The sequence below is a fragment of the Myotis davidii genome, unplaced genomic scaffold (assembly GCF_000327345.1).
Source record: "Myotis davidii unplaced genomic scaffold, ASM32734v1 scaffold97, whole genome shotgun sequence".
NCBI lineage: Eukaryota > Metazoa > Chordata > Mammalia > Chiroptera > Vespertilionidae > Myotis > Myotis davidii.
The window spans coordinates 4,083,142-4,095,477 of record NW_006289392.1 but is presented as its reverse complement, the minus strand read 5'-3'; the positions used below and the strand labels follow the sequence as shown (position 1 = coordinate 4,095,477).

General features: G+C 56.0%; 2 protein-coding genes across 4 annotated transcripts in view; one reads left to right on the top strand and one right to left on the bottom strand.

Annotated features, from left to right (window-relative positions):
• RNF214 (ring finger protein 214) overlaps positions 1–817 on the bottom strand; it is a 62,698-nt gene extending 61,881 nt beyond the window's left edge. The window contains exon 1 of the mRNA XM_006761554.2: positions 538–817. Coding sequence (XP_006761617.1) covers positions 538–703 — 166 coding nt within the window. The 5' untranslated portion in view covers positions 704–817. The remainder of the gene's footprint in view (positions 1–537) is intronic.
• Positions 7–12,336, top strand: part of PCSK7 (proprotein convertase subtilisin/kexin type 7) — a 36,690-nt gene continuing 24,360 nt past the window's right edge. The window contains exons 1-9 of one of the 3 annotated variants that reach the window (XM_006761557.2): positions 7–237; positions 1,412–1,546; positions 2,017–2,496; positions 3,805–3,939; positions 4,520–4,685; positions 5,825–5,915; positions 6,753–6,807; positions 7,241–7,379; positions 10,314–10,414. In XM_006761557.2, coding sequence (XP_006761620.1) covers positions 2,029–2,496; positions 3,805–3,939; positions 4,520–4,685; positions 5,825–5,915; positions 6,753–6,807; positions 7,241–7,379; positions 10,314–10,414 — 1,155 coding nt within the window. In that variant the 5' untranslated portion in view covers positions 7–237; positions 1,412–1,546; positions 2,017–2,028. Of the gene's footprint in view, positions 244–1,411; positions 1,547–2,016; positions 2,497–3,804; positions 3,940–4,519; positions 4,686–5,824; positions 5,916–6,752; positions 6,808–7,240; positions 7,380–10,313; positions 10,415–12,336 lie in introns of all 3 variants that reach the window. The other 2 variants (XM_015562488.1, XM_015562489.1) reach the window with 2 other exon arrangements.

The window sequence follows — 12,336 nt, the reverse complement described above, 5'->3', positions numbered from 1 at the left end:
GGCACCGGACTGGCTGCCGTGTTACCTCTCCCGCACCGGGGAGCTGTCAGGCTGCGCCCCCAGTTGAGTGAGGCTAAGCCCTGCTGTCGGGGGTACCCGGTTCTTTCCGGGAAGCCTGGGGGGCAGGGGACTCTGCCCGAGGGAAGGACGAGCTGACCGGGCACCTGCTCCTCCGAGACGGAAGGAGCCTGCCTGGGTGTGACCCTATCGGCGGACGAACAGCTTCTGTCTTACTTCGTGGGTGTGCGCACCGGCCAGGCCCCGGGGATCCTGGGGCAGGGGGGCTGCTGGGAGCGGGGAGCACTGGGAGAGCCTCGGAGCGGAGAGGAGATGTGGAGGGAGTGTTAGAGGCCGACGCTCCCCCCGCCCCTTGCCAGAGAGACTGGGAAAGCACCCACTTTTCTGTCCTGTGTTGAGTCCGACCCCTTTGGCATCTGAGCGAGTGCTCCGCTTTGCCTCCGCGCCCCACCAGCGGGGGCAGAGGCTTCCAGGGGGCCCAGCCACGCACAGATACACCCGCGCGGGGCACCCACTCACCTGTCCTGTCCCAGCGTAGCCCGCCAGTTAGTTCTCGCCCGGCCCTTCCGCCACACCACGGGTGGCCCGGCCAGGTGGAAGCCCGAGCCGTCACCTCCAGGCCGCCCTTCAGTGCTGGCTGCAGGCATTCCTTCTCGCCCTGATGCCTGTGCAGCTTCGTTGGCATTCTCAGGTTTTCCCCATTTCCCCGCCTCCTGCCCACTCTCACTTCCCCTGGCCCCCTTCAGATACGGAAACCAGGAAGTTAGCTGCCACCTCGACTTCTAGGAAGCATTGCTACCTACTTTTAAAAAATATATATTTTATTGATTTTAGAGGAAGAGGTAGAAACATCACTGATGAGAGAGAATCGTTGATTGGCTGCCTCCTGCACACACCCCCACCGAGATCAAGCCTGCAACCCAGGCATGTGCCCTGGGCCAGAATCAACCTGGGACCCTTCAGCTCGCAGGCCGACACTCTATCCATTTAGCTAAACCAGTCAGGGCTTTTTTTTTTTAGTGCCTCCTGCAAGCCTCCTATTGGGGATTGAGCCTGCAACTTGGGCATGTGCCCTGCATGGGACCACCCTCAACCAACTGAGCCACACCGGTCCGTTGTGGAGTTTTGGTCATAGTACAAGCCCTCTTCTAGGCCTCTGGGAGGAAAAGAGGGAAGAGAGCGTGGTAAGATGTGAGGACAAGAAGTAGAGTTTCTGGTTCTGCACCGACTTGGCCTTCCTGTCCCAGCTCTGTTCCAGTCTGTGCCTTATTTGAGGTCCCGGGAAATGATACCTGATGGTTGGCCAGTTTCTTTGGGGACAGGTCCTGGAGTTCATGGTGAGCCTGTGTTTGCTCCACTGGGCTTGGGAGGACACCATTTCTTTTTTTCTCAGGGTCCATCCACAGGTCTGCAGTCTGTGCTCAGAGTCAGCAGAACTCACCGTGAAAGTGATGCGTTTTCTCCAGTTGCACAAAATGAGCGTGCAGTGGTTAGCCAGACCAGGAGCCCAGCCTCACGTAGAGTCCAGGTGGGAATGGGCCCGCTGCAGGGAGTTAGCCCTGAGGGCAACTGGCAGAGAAGTCAGCTGGGGAAAGCTTCTTGTTCTCTCTAAATAAGGGAGGAGGGTCTCTTCTAAAGAACAGTCATGATTCTGCCAGTACTTGGTGGGAGTGATAGGACTTTTGAGCCCTTTTGATGGCAACACTGGGAAACAGCAGCGTGAAGCCTGTTAGCACTGGACGTGCTGCTTGGTTACCTACTGAGGCGGGCATTGGTCCATTGCGCCATGGAGGTGCTCACTGGGCCTAGTACTGGCCAACACTCCACCTGGGCGCCTATCCCTGTTGGTTGAGATACATTTGAATACAAAGAGGGGATCACATGTTTCCTCATTAGAAAGGAGCGGATTGGGTTTCCAGTTGTGTCCCGATGGCTCCGTCCCCTCTGAGGTGCTGCAGTTCTCAGCTCTCTGATCTCCCATGTCCTTTCTCTTTGCAGCCTACTGTTCTGATGCGGAAGGGGAGGCAGAAAGTGCCACATTTGGATGCCCCTCTGGGCCTGCCCACTTGCCTCTGGCTGGAATTAGCTGGACTCTTCTTACTGGTTCCCTGGGTCATGGGCCTGGCAGGGACAGGTGGGCCTGAGCCCCAGAGCCCAGGGGCGCTGAGTTGGGCTGTGCATCTGGGCAACCTGGAAGGCAAGGGGCAGGAGGAGACTCTGGAGCAAAAGGCAGATGCCTTGGCCCAGGCAGCAGGACTGGTGAATGCTGGGCGCATCGGGGAGCTCCAGGGGCACTACCTCTTTGTCCAACCAGCTGGGCACCAGTCCGACCAGCAGGTAGAGGCCATCCGGCAGCAGGCGGAGGCCGTGTTAGCCAGACATGAAGCTGTGCACTGGCACTCAGAGCAGAAACTGCTAAAGCGAGCCAAGCGCAGCGTCCACTTCAATGACCCCAAATACCCACAGCAGTGGCACCTGGTAAGTCCAGCCCTACAGTTTCCAGCTTCAGGTGGGTAGGTTCTGGATATCCAATTCTCTTTTAAAAATAGCAATTAATTACTTCACTTATTTTGTTGATTCGAGAGAGAGAAATATCAGTATGTTGTTCCGTTTATTTATGCATTCATCGTTGACTCTCGTATGTGCCCTGACCAGGGATCTAACACCACCTTGATGTATCTGGACAACACTAACCAACTGAGCTACCCGACCAGGCTATCCGATCCTTTAGTGAACGCTGACTGTGTGACTTTCCAGCTTGCCTGGAGAGATGTTCTGTGGGCTTCGGTGGTGTGTTTCTTCCTCAGGCTCCATCTTCCCTGTGCTCATCTCTAGAGAGCCAGTGGGCTGCAGTGGTCAGGGCCTGGGTTCTGGGGCCAGGCTGCCTGGGCCCAAGTTCCAGCTCTGTCACTTACTAGAATGTGCCTTTGGGCGAGCTGCCTAACCTCTCTGTGCCTCAGTTTCCTTCTCTATAAATGGGAGATTTTATTTTTGGGAGATTTTAAAAATACCTCTTGTAGAGGTAGTAAGGATAAATGAATTAACATGTGTGTCCCTAACACATAATCAACACTTTATAGTGTTAACTACTAACATTATATAATCTATATATATAAAAGCCTAAGCGACTGTTAGGACCTAACAACTGGAATGACCCTGGCAGCCCCAAATCTGGTTCACCCGCACCTCGGACCCAGACAGGAGGGAGGAGGGAGCCCGATTCCTTATGGAATCAGCCGTTGGTTAGCTTGCTGCTGGGGCCAACTTCCCGTGGGTCCCTTCCCCCAGCAGGCCGCCCCCCGCCCCCATCAGCCCAGATCACCGGCCAGGCCAAGGGACCCCACCCGTGCACAAATTCGTGCACTGGGCCTCTAGTGTTAACATAATATACATTATGGAGCATAGTAATTGTACTAGCCAACCTTAAGCCTAGCCACCATTTCATCTATATTTTTTAAATCTTTATTATTGAAAGTATTACATATGTCCCCTATTTCCCCCAGTGACCCCTTCTAGCCTGCCCTACCCCCACCCTACCATTCATCTTTATTGCCCATGAATGCTGCCACCCTTTCCTGGAGACCTAGGTGGTGGCAAAGCTCTCACTTGTCCCTCCTTGACTCCACCCCCACCTGGACCTATTGGTACACAAACTCTTTCTGGCTCTTCGATGGCAGCCAAGAGGAGAAAGGGGCCGCTAGCTTCACTGTGCATCGCTGGAGCTGTGCTATCTGTCCCTGGATTCCCAAAGTTCTGACACAGTTCCTGACCCTGTCTGTCCTACAGAATAACCGGCGGAGCCCCGGCAGGGACATCAACGTGACAGGTGTATGGGAACGCAACGTGACAGGGCGAGGGGTGACTGTGGTGGTAGTGGATGACGGAGTGGAACACACCATCCAGGATATTGCACCCAACTATGTGAGTGGCCCAGGGGTGACCCCTCCCACCCCCATTTCTCACCTCCTTCATATTGCCTCAAGCTCGTCCCCTTTCTTAGAGGTCTAAGAGCCAAACAAAAGGGCCTGATGGGATGGTGTTCTTCATCTTCTCCTTCCCCAGCCAGCACTCCAGATTGGCAGTTAAGAGGTGGAGTGGCTCTATCTCAATAAGGGAGAGGGTCCCAGGTGATACTGCCCTGGTCAGCTCCCTGCCCTGGGAAGAAGGAGTAGAGCCCTAGGCAATTACCCTCTCCAGCACCTCCTCTCTAACCCTGGCCTTTGGGTAGCCCTACATCGTTTTTATCCCAGGTTTCCAAGTGGTGGGGCAGTTTTCTGCACACATTTCTATAATGGACAAGAGAGAAGTTTCCTAAGAATGGTGGCACTTCTCAGTTTTGCCCCGGGGTCCTGCCTCTTATCTTGTAGCCCATGTGGTTTTCAGAGAGAGATGGTCTTGCTGCTCTGAGTTGGAGCCCAAACTCCCCTCTCTCTCTGAGCTCTAAGATCTGACCTCTTAGAACCAGTGAGTGACCACATGTTGCTCCCGCACAATGTTTCAGAGCCCTGAGGGCAGCTATGACCTCAACTCTAATGACCCTGACCCCATGCCCCACCCGGATGTGGAGAATGGCAACCATCATGGCACTCGATGTGCGGGAGAGATTGCTGCGGTGCCTAACAACAGCTTCTGCGCAGTGGGAGTGGCATATGGGAGCCGCATAGCAGGTACCTTCCAGTCTAGCCTCAGTCGGTCTCCCCTGTGATAGCAGTCTTCATTCCCTACCCCAGCCCCTGGCTGTGTACTGCCTGTCCTACCCTCAACACACACGCATAGAACAAAGGGTAAGCTTAAAATAAAGGTCTATAGGACGAATCAGTTCACTGGTATTCTTTTCAACGCAGCGGTGTTTTAGGCATGCATTTAGCAGCAAACCCCGCCATATAAAAAGCTAAATGTGGGAATGCTCTTGATGCGGGATGGAGGCCAGTCCCACCTACTACTCAGTTGCCTCTTCCCTTTTTCTGATCTTGGTCGTACCCCAACTCATTACAATGATACCTCCTTTACTTACCTGTGCTGTACTTGTATTTGCAATTCACCAAACACCTTCTCACTGCCCTTCCTCCCTGACCCCATGTGTCTGTGGAGGTTCCTCTCCCAGCTCTCCATTTCCCAAGCTTGCAACCCTTCTGATGGTCGCTGGCTGCTCTCCATCCTTTCAAGAGGTCTGAGAAGGCCTGGCCTCCACTCGGGGGTGGTTCTGTGGCTCCTTCACCTCTCAGGCTTTGTCCATCAAGCAGAGGGTGAAGGGAATGAATGAGGAAGCCCTCTCCTTGATCCTCATAAATGCTTAGAACCCACTAAATTGGGTGTGATCCCCCTACACTCCAGCAGAGGGCAGCAGTCCTCTGTAAATGAGACTACAGGGGGAGCAAGAAGCCTTCAGGGCCCAAATCCCTTCTGAAAGCCCCATTGGTCCCTACATGTCACCAGGGAGTGACCACCCATTGTAGAGGTGAAATTAGGCATACATGGGAGTAGTTGATGGTTACGGGTACCTTTTATTGAGCACCTTCTATGTGTCAAGCACCACACCCGTGTTTTACATGATTAAGGATGCAAATAGGGAAACTTGGCTACCTACATTCTACCCTATGCCTTTCCCATCAGATCCCATGATCCTTAAAATCTAAGATTTAGCATTATATTTAAAAAGTATTTCAGGATAGGCACATACACTTGGTATAAAGAACACAAGCGCACTTAGAGGGAAAAGTAACTGTCCACATATGGCTCCCCACCCTCTAGGTCCCCATCTCGGGACGAGCATTCTTGAGGAGCTAATGTGGCCTTTGCTGCCTAGGTATCCGGTTACTAGATGGACCCCTGACAGACAGCATGGAGGCTGTGGCGTTCAACAAGCACTATCAGATCAATGACATCTACAGTTGCAGGTGAGACAGCCAGGCACAAGTGAGAGGCCAGAGGCTTGGACACCTGAGACTAATTCTCCAACAAAAGAACAGCAAAATGAGCCGACACCAGCAGGTTCCAGCGGGGGTCTCCTCCGTGGGGTCAGCCTATCAGCCCATTGCCCTCATTTCTCCAGATCCCTAGCCACTGGGTTCTTAGTCTTAAGCCTCATGTCACCCCAGTCATCAGGTTGCCACATGAGGAGTGCACCAGCTGTTTATAAGCTCATCGGTCTCTGGGAGCAAGTGGGCTTTCCTCTCCCCAGCACCAGTCCCCTTGCCCTGCACACAAGCACACCTGCAGCTTCAGGTTGTGGTTTTGGTGGGGTCTGGTGAGATTAAGGAGAAGCAGATTGGGCTGCCCCATGGCACTGAGGACACCTGTTCTTCTCCCTAGCCAGTACCTCTGTAAATCCATGGCATCCACAGTGTCATTTCCTCTTGGAGAAGGAATAGAGTCCTGTAGGTGCTCTTCCGTCAGGCCTAGTCATAGATCCCAAATCAGGAGAGGGTGCCCCCTGTCCCTGTCCATGATGTCCTGTCTCCTGCTTCCTGGGACCTAAGAAAGGATTTTTAGGAGCAGGTTAAAGTAGTCCTCAATTGGGAAAGTTTCTAAGGGAAAGAACCTCAGCACATACTTCTCTCTTGCACTTTGGAATGGGGGCTGAACCTGCGACCCTTCTGACCTTTCATCATGGGAGGCCTGAACTGGAACCTTGAGAGGAGAGTGGGAGCCCAGGCAGGGGGGGCAGCCGAGCCTGGGGGCCTGGGAGGGCGCCACAGCCTGGCTCCGGCTCTCCCGCTGGTGTTTCTCCACAGCTGGGGCCCAGATGATGACGGGAAGACAGTGGATGGCCCTCATCAGCTTGGAAAGGTACCTGCTCTGCAGGAAGCCTGGAGGAGACCCTGGGCACACTCTCCGTTCAGTTGTAGGACACTGCAGGTTGCTCCCCCTCACCTCACCCCGTCTGCAGGGCCAGGCCTGTGCCATCTGACCCGGCCACCTCCTTTGAACGGCACTCCTAACTGGGGAGGGGAGGAGGGGCGAGGCGGTCACAGGTTTTGAGAGAAATAGAACGGGCTTTCAGATGACTCCCCATTTCTGGCTTCCCCTCTCGGATGAACAGGGTGCATCCAACAGCAACTGCTTAACTACCAGGTGCCTCCTCTTCTTGTGTCCACCTTAACCCCCTTCCCTGGCCCAGTGCCGCTGGGTTGTGCGCCGTTCTAGAGGGGAGGACAGGGCAGCTAGTAGGGAAGGAGGAGGTCTGAGTGTCCCAACTGATCGCCGGCTTCTTGCTCCTCAGGCCGCATTGCAGCATGGGGTGATCGCTGGCCGCAAGGGCTTCGGGAGCATCTTTGTGGTCGCGAGTGGCAATGGGGGCCAGCACAACGACAACTGCAACTATGACGGCTACGCCAACTCCATCTACACGGTCACCATAGGTAGCAACCCTCTGCTTCCCTGTGCGTGTGCATGTGCCTGTGGTGAGGGGACTGTATCCTGGTGTGTGTGCCGGTGGTGAGGGGACTGCATCCTGGTGAGTGTGCCTGTGGTGAGGGGACTGCATCCTGGTGTGTGTGCCTGTGGTGAGGGGACTGCATCCTGGTGAGTGTGCCTGTGGTGAGGGGACTGCATCCTGGTGAGTGTGCCTGTGGTGAGGGGACTGCATCCTGGTGAGTGTGCCTGTGGTGAGGGGACTGCATCCTGGTGAGTGTGCCTGTGGTGAGGGGACTGCATCCTGGTGAGTGTGCCTGTGGTGAGGGGACTGCATCCTGGTGAGTGTGCCTGTGGTGAGGGGACTGCATCCTGGTGAGTGTGCCTGTGGTGAGGGGACTGCATCCTGGTGAGTGTGCCTGTGGTGAGGGGACTGCATCCTGGTGAGTGTGCCTGTGGTGAGGGGACTGCATCCTGGTGAGTGTGCCTGTGGTGAGGGGACTGCATCCTGGTGAGTGTGCCTGTGGTGAGGGGACTGCATCCTGGTGAGTGTGCCTGTGGTGAGGGGACTGCATCCTGGTGAGTGTGCCTGTGGTGAGGGGACTGCATCCTGGTGAGTGTGCCTGTGGTGAGGGGACTGCATCCTGGTGAGTGTGCCTGTGGTGAGGGGACTGCATCCTGGTGAGTGTGCCTGTGGTGAGGGGACTGCATCCTGGTGAGTGTGCCTGTGGTGAGGGGACTGCATCCTGGTGAGTGTGCCTGTGGTGAGGGGACTGCATCCTGGTGAGTGTGCCTGTGGTGAGGGGACTGCATCCTGGTGAGTGTGCCTGTGGTGAGGGGACTGCATCCTGGTGAGTGTGCCTGTGGTGAGGGGACTGCATCCTGGTGAGTGTGCCTGTGGTGAGGGGACTGCATCCTGGTGAGTGTGCCTGTGGTGAGGGGACTGCATCCTGGTGAGTGTGCCTGTGGTGAGGGGACTGCATCCTGGTGAGTGTGCCTGTGGTGAGGGGACTGCATCCTGGTGAGTGTGCCTGTGGTGAGGGGACTGCATCCTGGTGAGTGTGCCTGTGGTGAGGGGACTGCATCCTGGTGAGTGTGCCTGTGGTGAGGGGACTGCATCCTGGTGAGTGTGCCTGTGGTGAGGGGACTGCATCCTGGTGAGTGTGCCTGTGGTGAGGGGACTGCATCCTGGTGAGTGTGCCTGTGGTGAGGGGACTGCATCCTGGTGAGTGTGCCTGTGGTGAGGGGACTGCATCCTGGTGAGTGTGCCTGTGGTGAGGGGACTGCATCCTGGTGAGTGTGCCTGTGGTGAGGGGACTGCATCCTGGTGAGTGTGCCTGTGGTGAGGGGACTGCATCCTGGTGAGTGTGCCTGTGGTGAGGGGACTGCATCCTGGTGAGTGTGCCTGTGGTGAGGGGACTGCATCCTGGTGAGTGTGCCTGTGGTGAGGGGACTGCATCCTGGTGAGTGTGCCTGTGGTGAGGGGACTGCATCCTGGTGAGTGTGCCTGTGGTGAGGGGACTGCATCCTGGTGAGTGTGCCTGTGGTGAGGGGACTGCATCCTGGTGAGTGTGCCTGTGGTGAGGGGACTGCATCCTGGTGAGTGTGCCTGTGGTGAGGGGACTGCATCCTGGTGAGTGTGCCTGTGGTGAGGGGACTGCATCCTGGTGAGTGTGCCTGTGGTGAGGGGACTGCATCCTGGTGAGTGTGCCTGTGGTGAGGGGACTGCATCCTGGTGAGTGTGCCTGTGGTGAGGGGACTGCATCCTGGTGAGTGTGCCTGTGGTGAGGGGACTGCATCCTGGTGAGTGTGCCTGTGGTGAGGGGACTGCATCCTGGTGAGTGTGCCTGTGGTGAGGGGACTGCATCCTGGTGAGTGTGCCTGTGGTGAGGGGACTGCATCCTGGTGAGTGTGCCTGTGGTGAGGGGACTGCATCCTGGTGAGTGTGCCTGTGGTGAGGGGACTGCATCCTGGTGAGTGTGCCTGTGGTGAGGGGACTGCATCCTGGTGAGTGTGCCTGTGGTGAGGGGACTGCATCCTGGTGAGTGTGCCTGTGGTGAGGGGACTGCATCCTGGTGAGTGTGCCTGTGGTGAGGGGACTGCATCCTGGTGAGTGTGCCTGTGGTGAGGGGACTGCATCCTGGTGAGTGTGCCTGTGGTGAGGGGACTGCATCCTAAGGTGTGTGTCACTCTGTGGTGAGTGTTGTATCCTGGTGTGTGTGTGTCACTCTCTGATGAGGGGACTTGGTGTGTGTGTGTGTGTGTGTGTGTGTGTGTGTGTGAATCACTGGTGAGGGGAATGTATCTTGGGAAACCCCATCATCTGTGTGTCTGAGTGTGAGCAGGACGTTCCCTGTGGGTCAGAGAGTGAAGAGGTCTCAACCTGCTCCCGCGCTTCTTTGGAAGTCGCCATGCCCTGACAACGCTCTCAGTCCCGTATCAGAAACAACCGGCCGCCTGCACCCACCACAGCTGGTTAGGCTTCTGTTCTGCTGTCTTCAATGGCCCACCTGCCTCCTGCCTCAACCTGTGCTCCCACCACAGCATCGCCCGCCCTGTGGTTCTTTGTTCTTACCCGGCCTACGCCCTGACTTTAGGCTTCTTGAGATCAGACTTTTCCACGTGGCCCAAACCCCTCACGTGTGTGTGACTCACCGTTGACACTGAAGGCTGAGGAGAATGAGTGTGTGAGTGCATGAGGGGCCACAGAGGGGATGTCCCCGGTGGTGCCCTAGGGTGAGCCTACTGGGAGAACAGTATTTAGGACACAGAACACCCTCTGCCGCTTGACGGGGCCTGTTCAGGTGAGGAGTGTGGCACTCTGAGACCCTTGGGCCACTGAATCATTTTTCAAACTCAGGACCACCTCCAACTGGTAACTCAAAGGTAACTTTACTATGACCAGGCTTTTGTCTCAGCCCCCGTCCCTGCCCTGCCCACAGGTGCTGTGGATGAGGACGGACGGATGCCGTTCTACGCAGAGGAGTGTGCGTCCATGCTGGCGGTCACCTTCAGCGGCGGGGACAAGATGCTCAGGAGCATTGTATGTGCCCCCCGGCCCCTGTCCCATAACCCTGCACCCCCATCCTGTGCTCAGCCGCGTCTTCCCTCGCAGACCTGAGACTGAGGGGCCATTGCTGGAGGGCAGAGCTGAGGCTCGGATAATCTGGGAAAATGGTTTTTATCTCTAAAATTTTAACTTACAAGTTAAGTTTATGAACTCTGAGAGGACTGTCACATTGATGACAGAACTTCTTTGAAGTGCCTTTTTTTGGTAGAATTTGGGCTTTGGCTAATTTTTGCGGGCTTAAAAAATCGTTCCGTTGTTTTCCAGCCTTTATGTAAACACTGTTCGTTCTGGTGTTTACCTGCTCCTGGGCACCTTCGTTCCCCGGAGTAAGTAGTGGTTGTGTTTCTGGGACCCGCAGGATAAGGAGTCAGGGACTGTCTCTGTGGGCCCAAGAGAGAGCTCTTCCCTTGGCCTGGAACTGGGGCCATAGCAACGCGAGCTTGGAGAGAGCGAGAGAGTGGAGCCTGGAGCTCTGGGCGCCTTTACAGGGTTCAGGGTCTGGTGCCTGTGCCTGGCTGGCCCAGCTTCATCCCAAGTCTTATGCCAAGTCTTCCCAGAGCTCCCTGCGGCCTTGCTGCCCAGGAGGGAATAAAGGGGAAAGGCTGCCCGGCCTGAGCTGGGCTGCAGCCAGGGTATCAGATTTCCCTGGCCCGGTGGGAGGTCTCCTGCTGCGCCAGATTCCCTTTCCAAAACTGAAGTTTTGTTTTGCCAGTAAATGATTCTGGTTAACACAATGTTCCAAGGCTCTGGGTCAGTTGACCCCCCCTTTGTGCCCTGGGGAGAAGAGAAGAGGGAGTGGACTAAAGTAAAAGAGCAAGAGAGGCTTTGCTCAGCAGGCGGGGGTCTGGGTGCACGGCTTCCCCCCACCAGGCCAGACTGGGCTCGGAACAAGAGCAGGAACATACTGTGCTCTTGGTGCCCTGGCAGAACTCTCCAGAACCGCTCATCCCACCCCCCCACCTTCCCTCCAGTCCCCCCCCACCACCACCACCACCAGTAGAGCTCCCAGGCATCATCATCAGTCTGTTCTGAGAGGTAGGACTTGGGCCCTCCTAACTCAGCTCCACTTCTTACCCCACCTCCACCTTCCATCCGAACCGTAACTTGTCCAGAAGTGAAGAGAGAGGGTGTTTTGCCGAGTTTCCATCTTTGGGATGTCTTTGCGTGGAAGGCTCCCGTTGCCAGTGCCTGGTCAGTGAGCAGCTTGGCGGAGCTGTCTTCCTTGAGGGCAGGCTGTGGAGGCACATGCCACCACCACTTGGCTGCCCAGGGCACTTCCCTGGACTTCACTCTGGCTGCCTGGGCCTCCTGCCACCGCGGCAAGTTCCCAGACCTCAGCCACACACTAGACTGTGAGGCTGCTTCCTTAACAGGAAACAATCCGTCTGCTCCCTGGCACAGAGCAGGCCTCCCACTCATTGAGGACAACTTGGGAGTTTCTTCCTTTCCTTCTGGGAGTGCGCGGCGTCTGGGTGAAAATTACACCTCCTGGCAGCTGCTCTAATTGCTGGGAGGGAAGCAGTGAGTACAGTGGAGAAAGGGCAACTCTTAGCAGAAGCTAGGACTCTGGTATCTGACCCAGAAGAGAGGGTTGGAAGAAGAAAATTCTCTGGTCTTGACAGTGTGCTAGACCCAACGTGCCACATCTCGGAGATTCTCAGGGCCTCCTCAGCTCACCCCTGTGTGGTTCCAGGATCCATTGCAGCAGAGAAAGAGCTTGAGCCAGACAGATGCCATCTCCCCCCACAGGAAGCCCTCCCCTCCCCACGCCCTCTCCCACCTCCCACTCACACCAAAGGGAGAGAAGGGGCTCCTAAAAGCCGTCCTGAGGCACCAGGCCCAGAGTAGCGAGGCAGCTTGTCCTGTCAATTTCCACCAGCCAGGCAGGCAGTGTA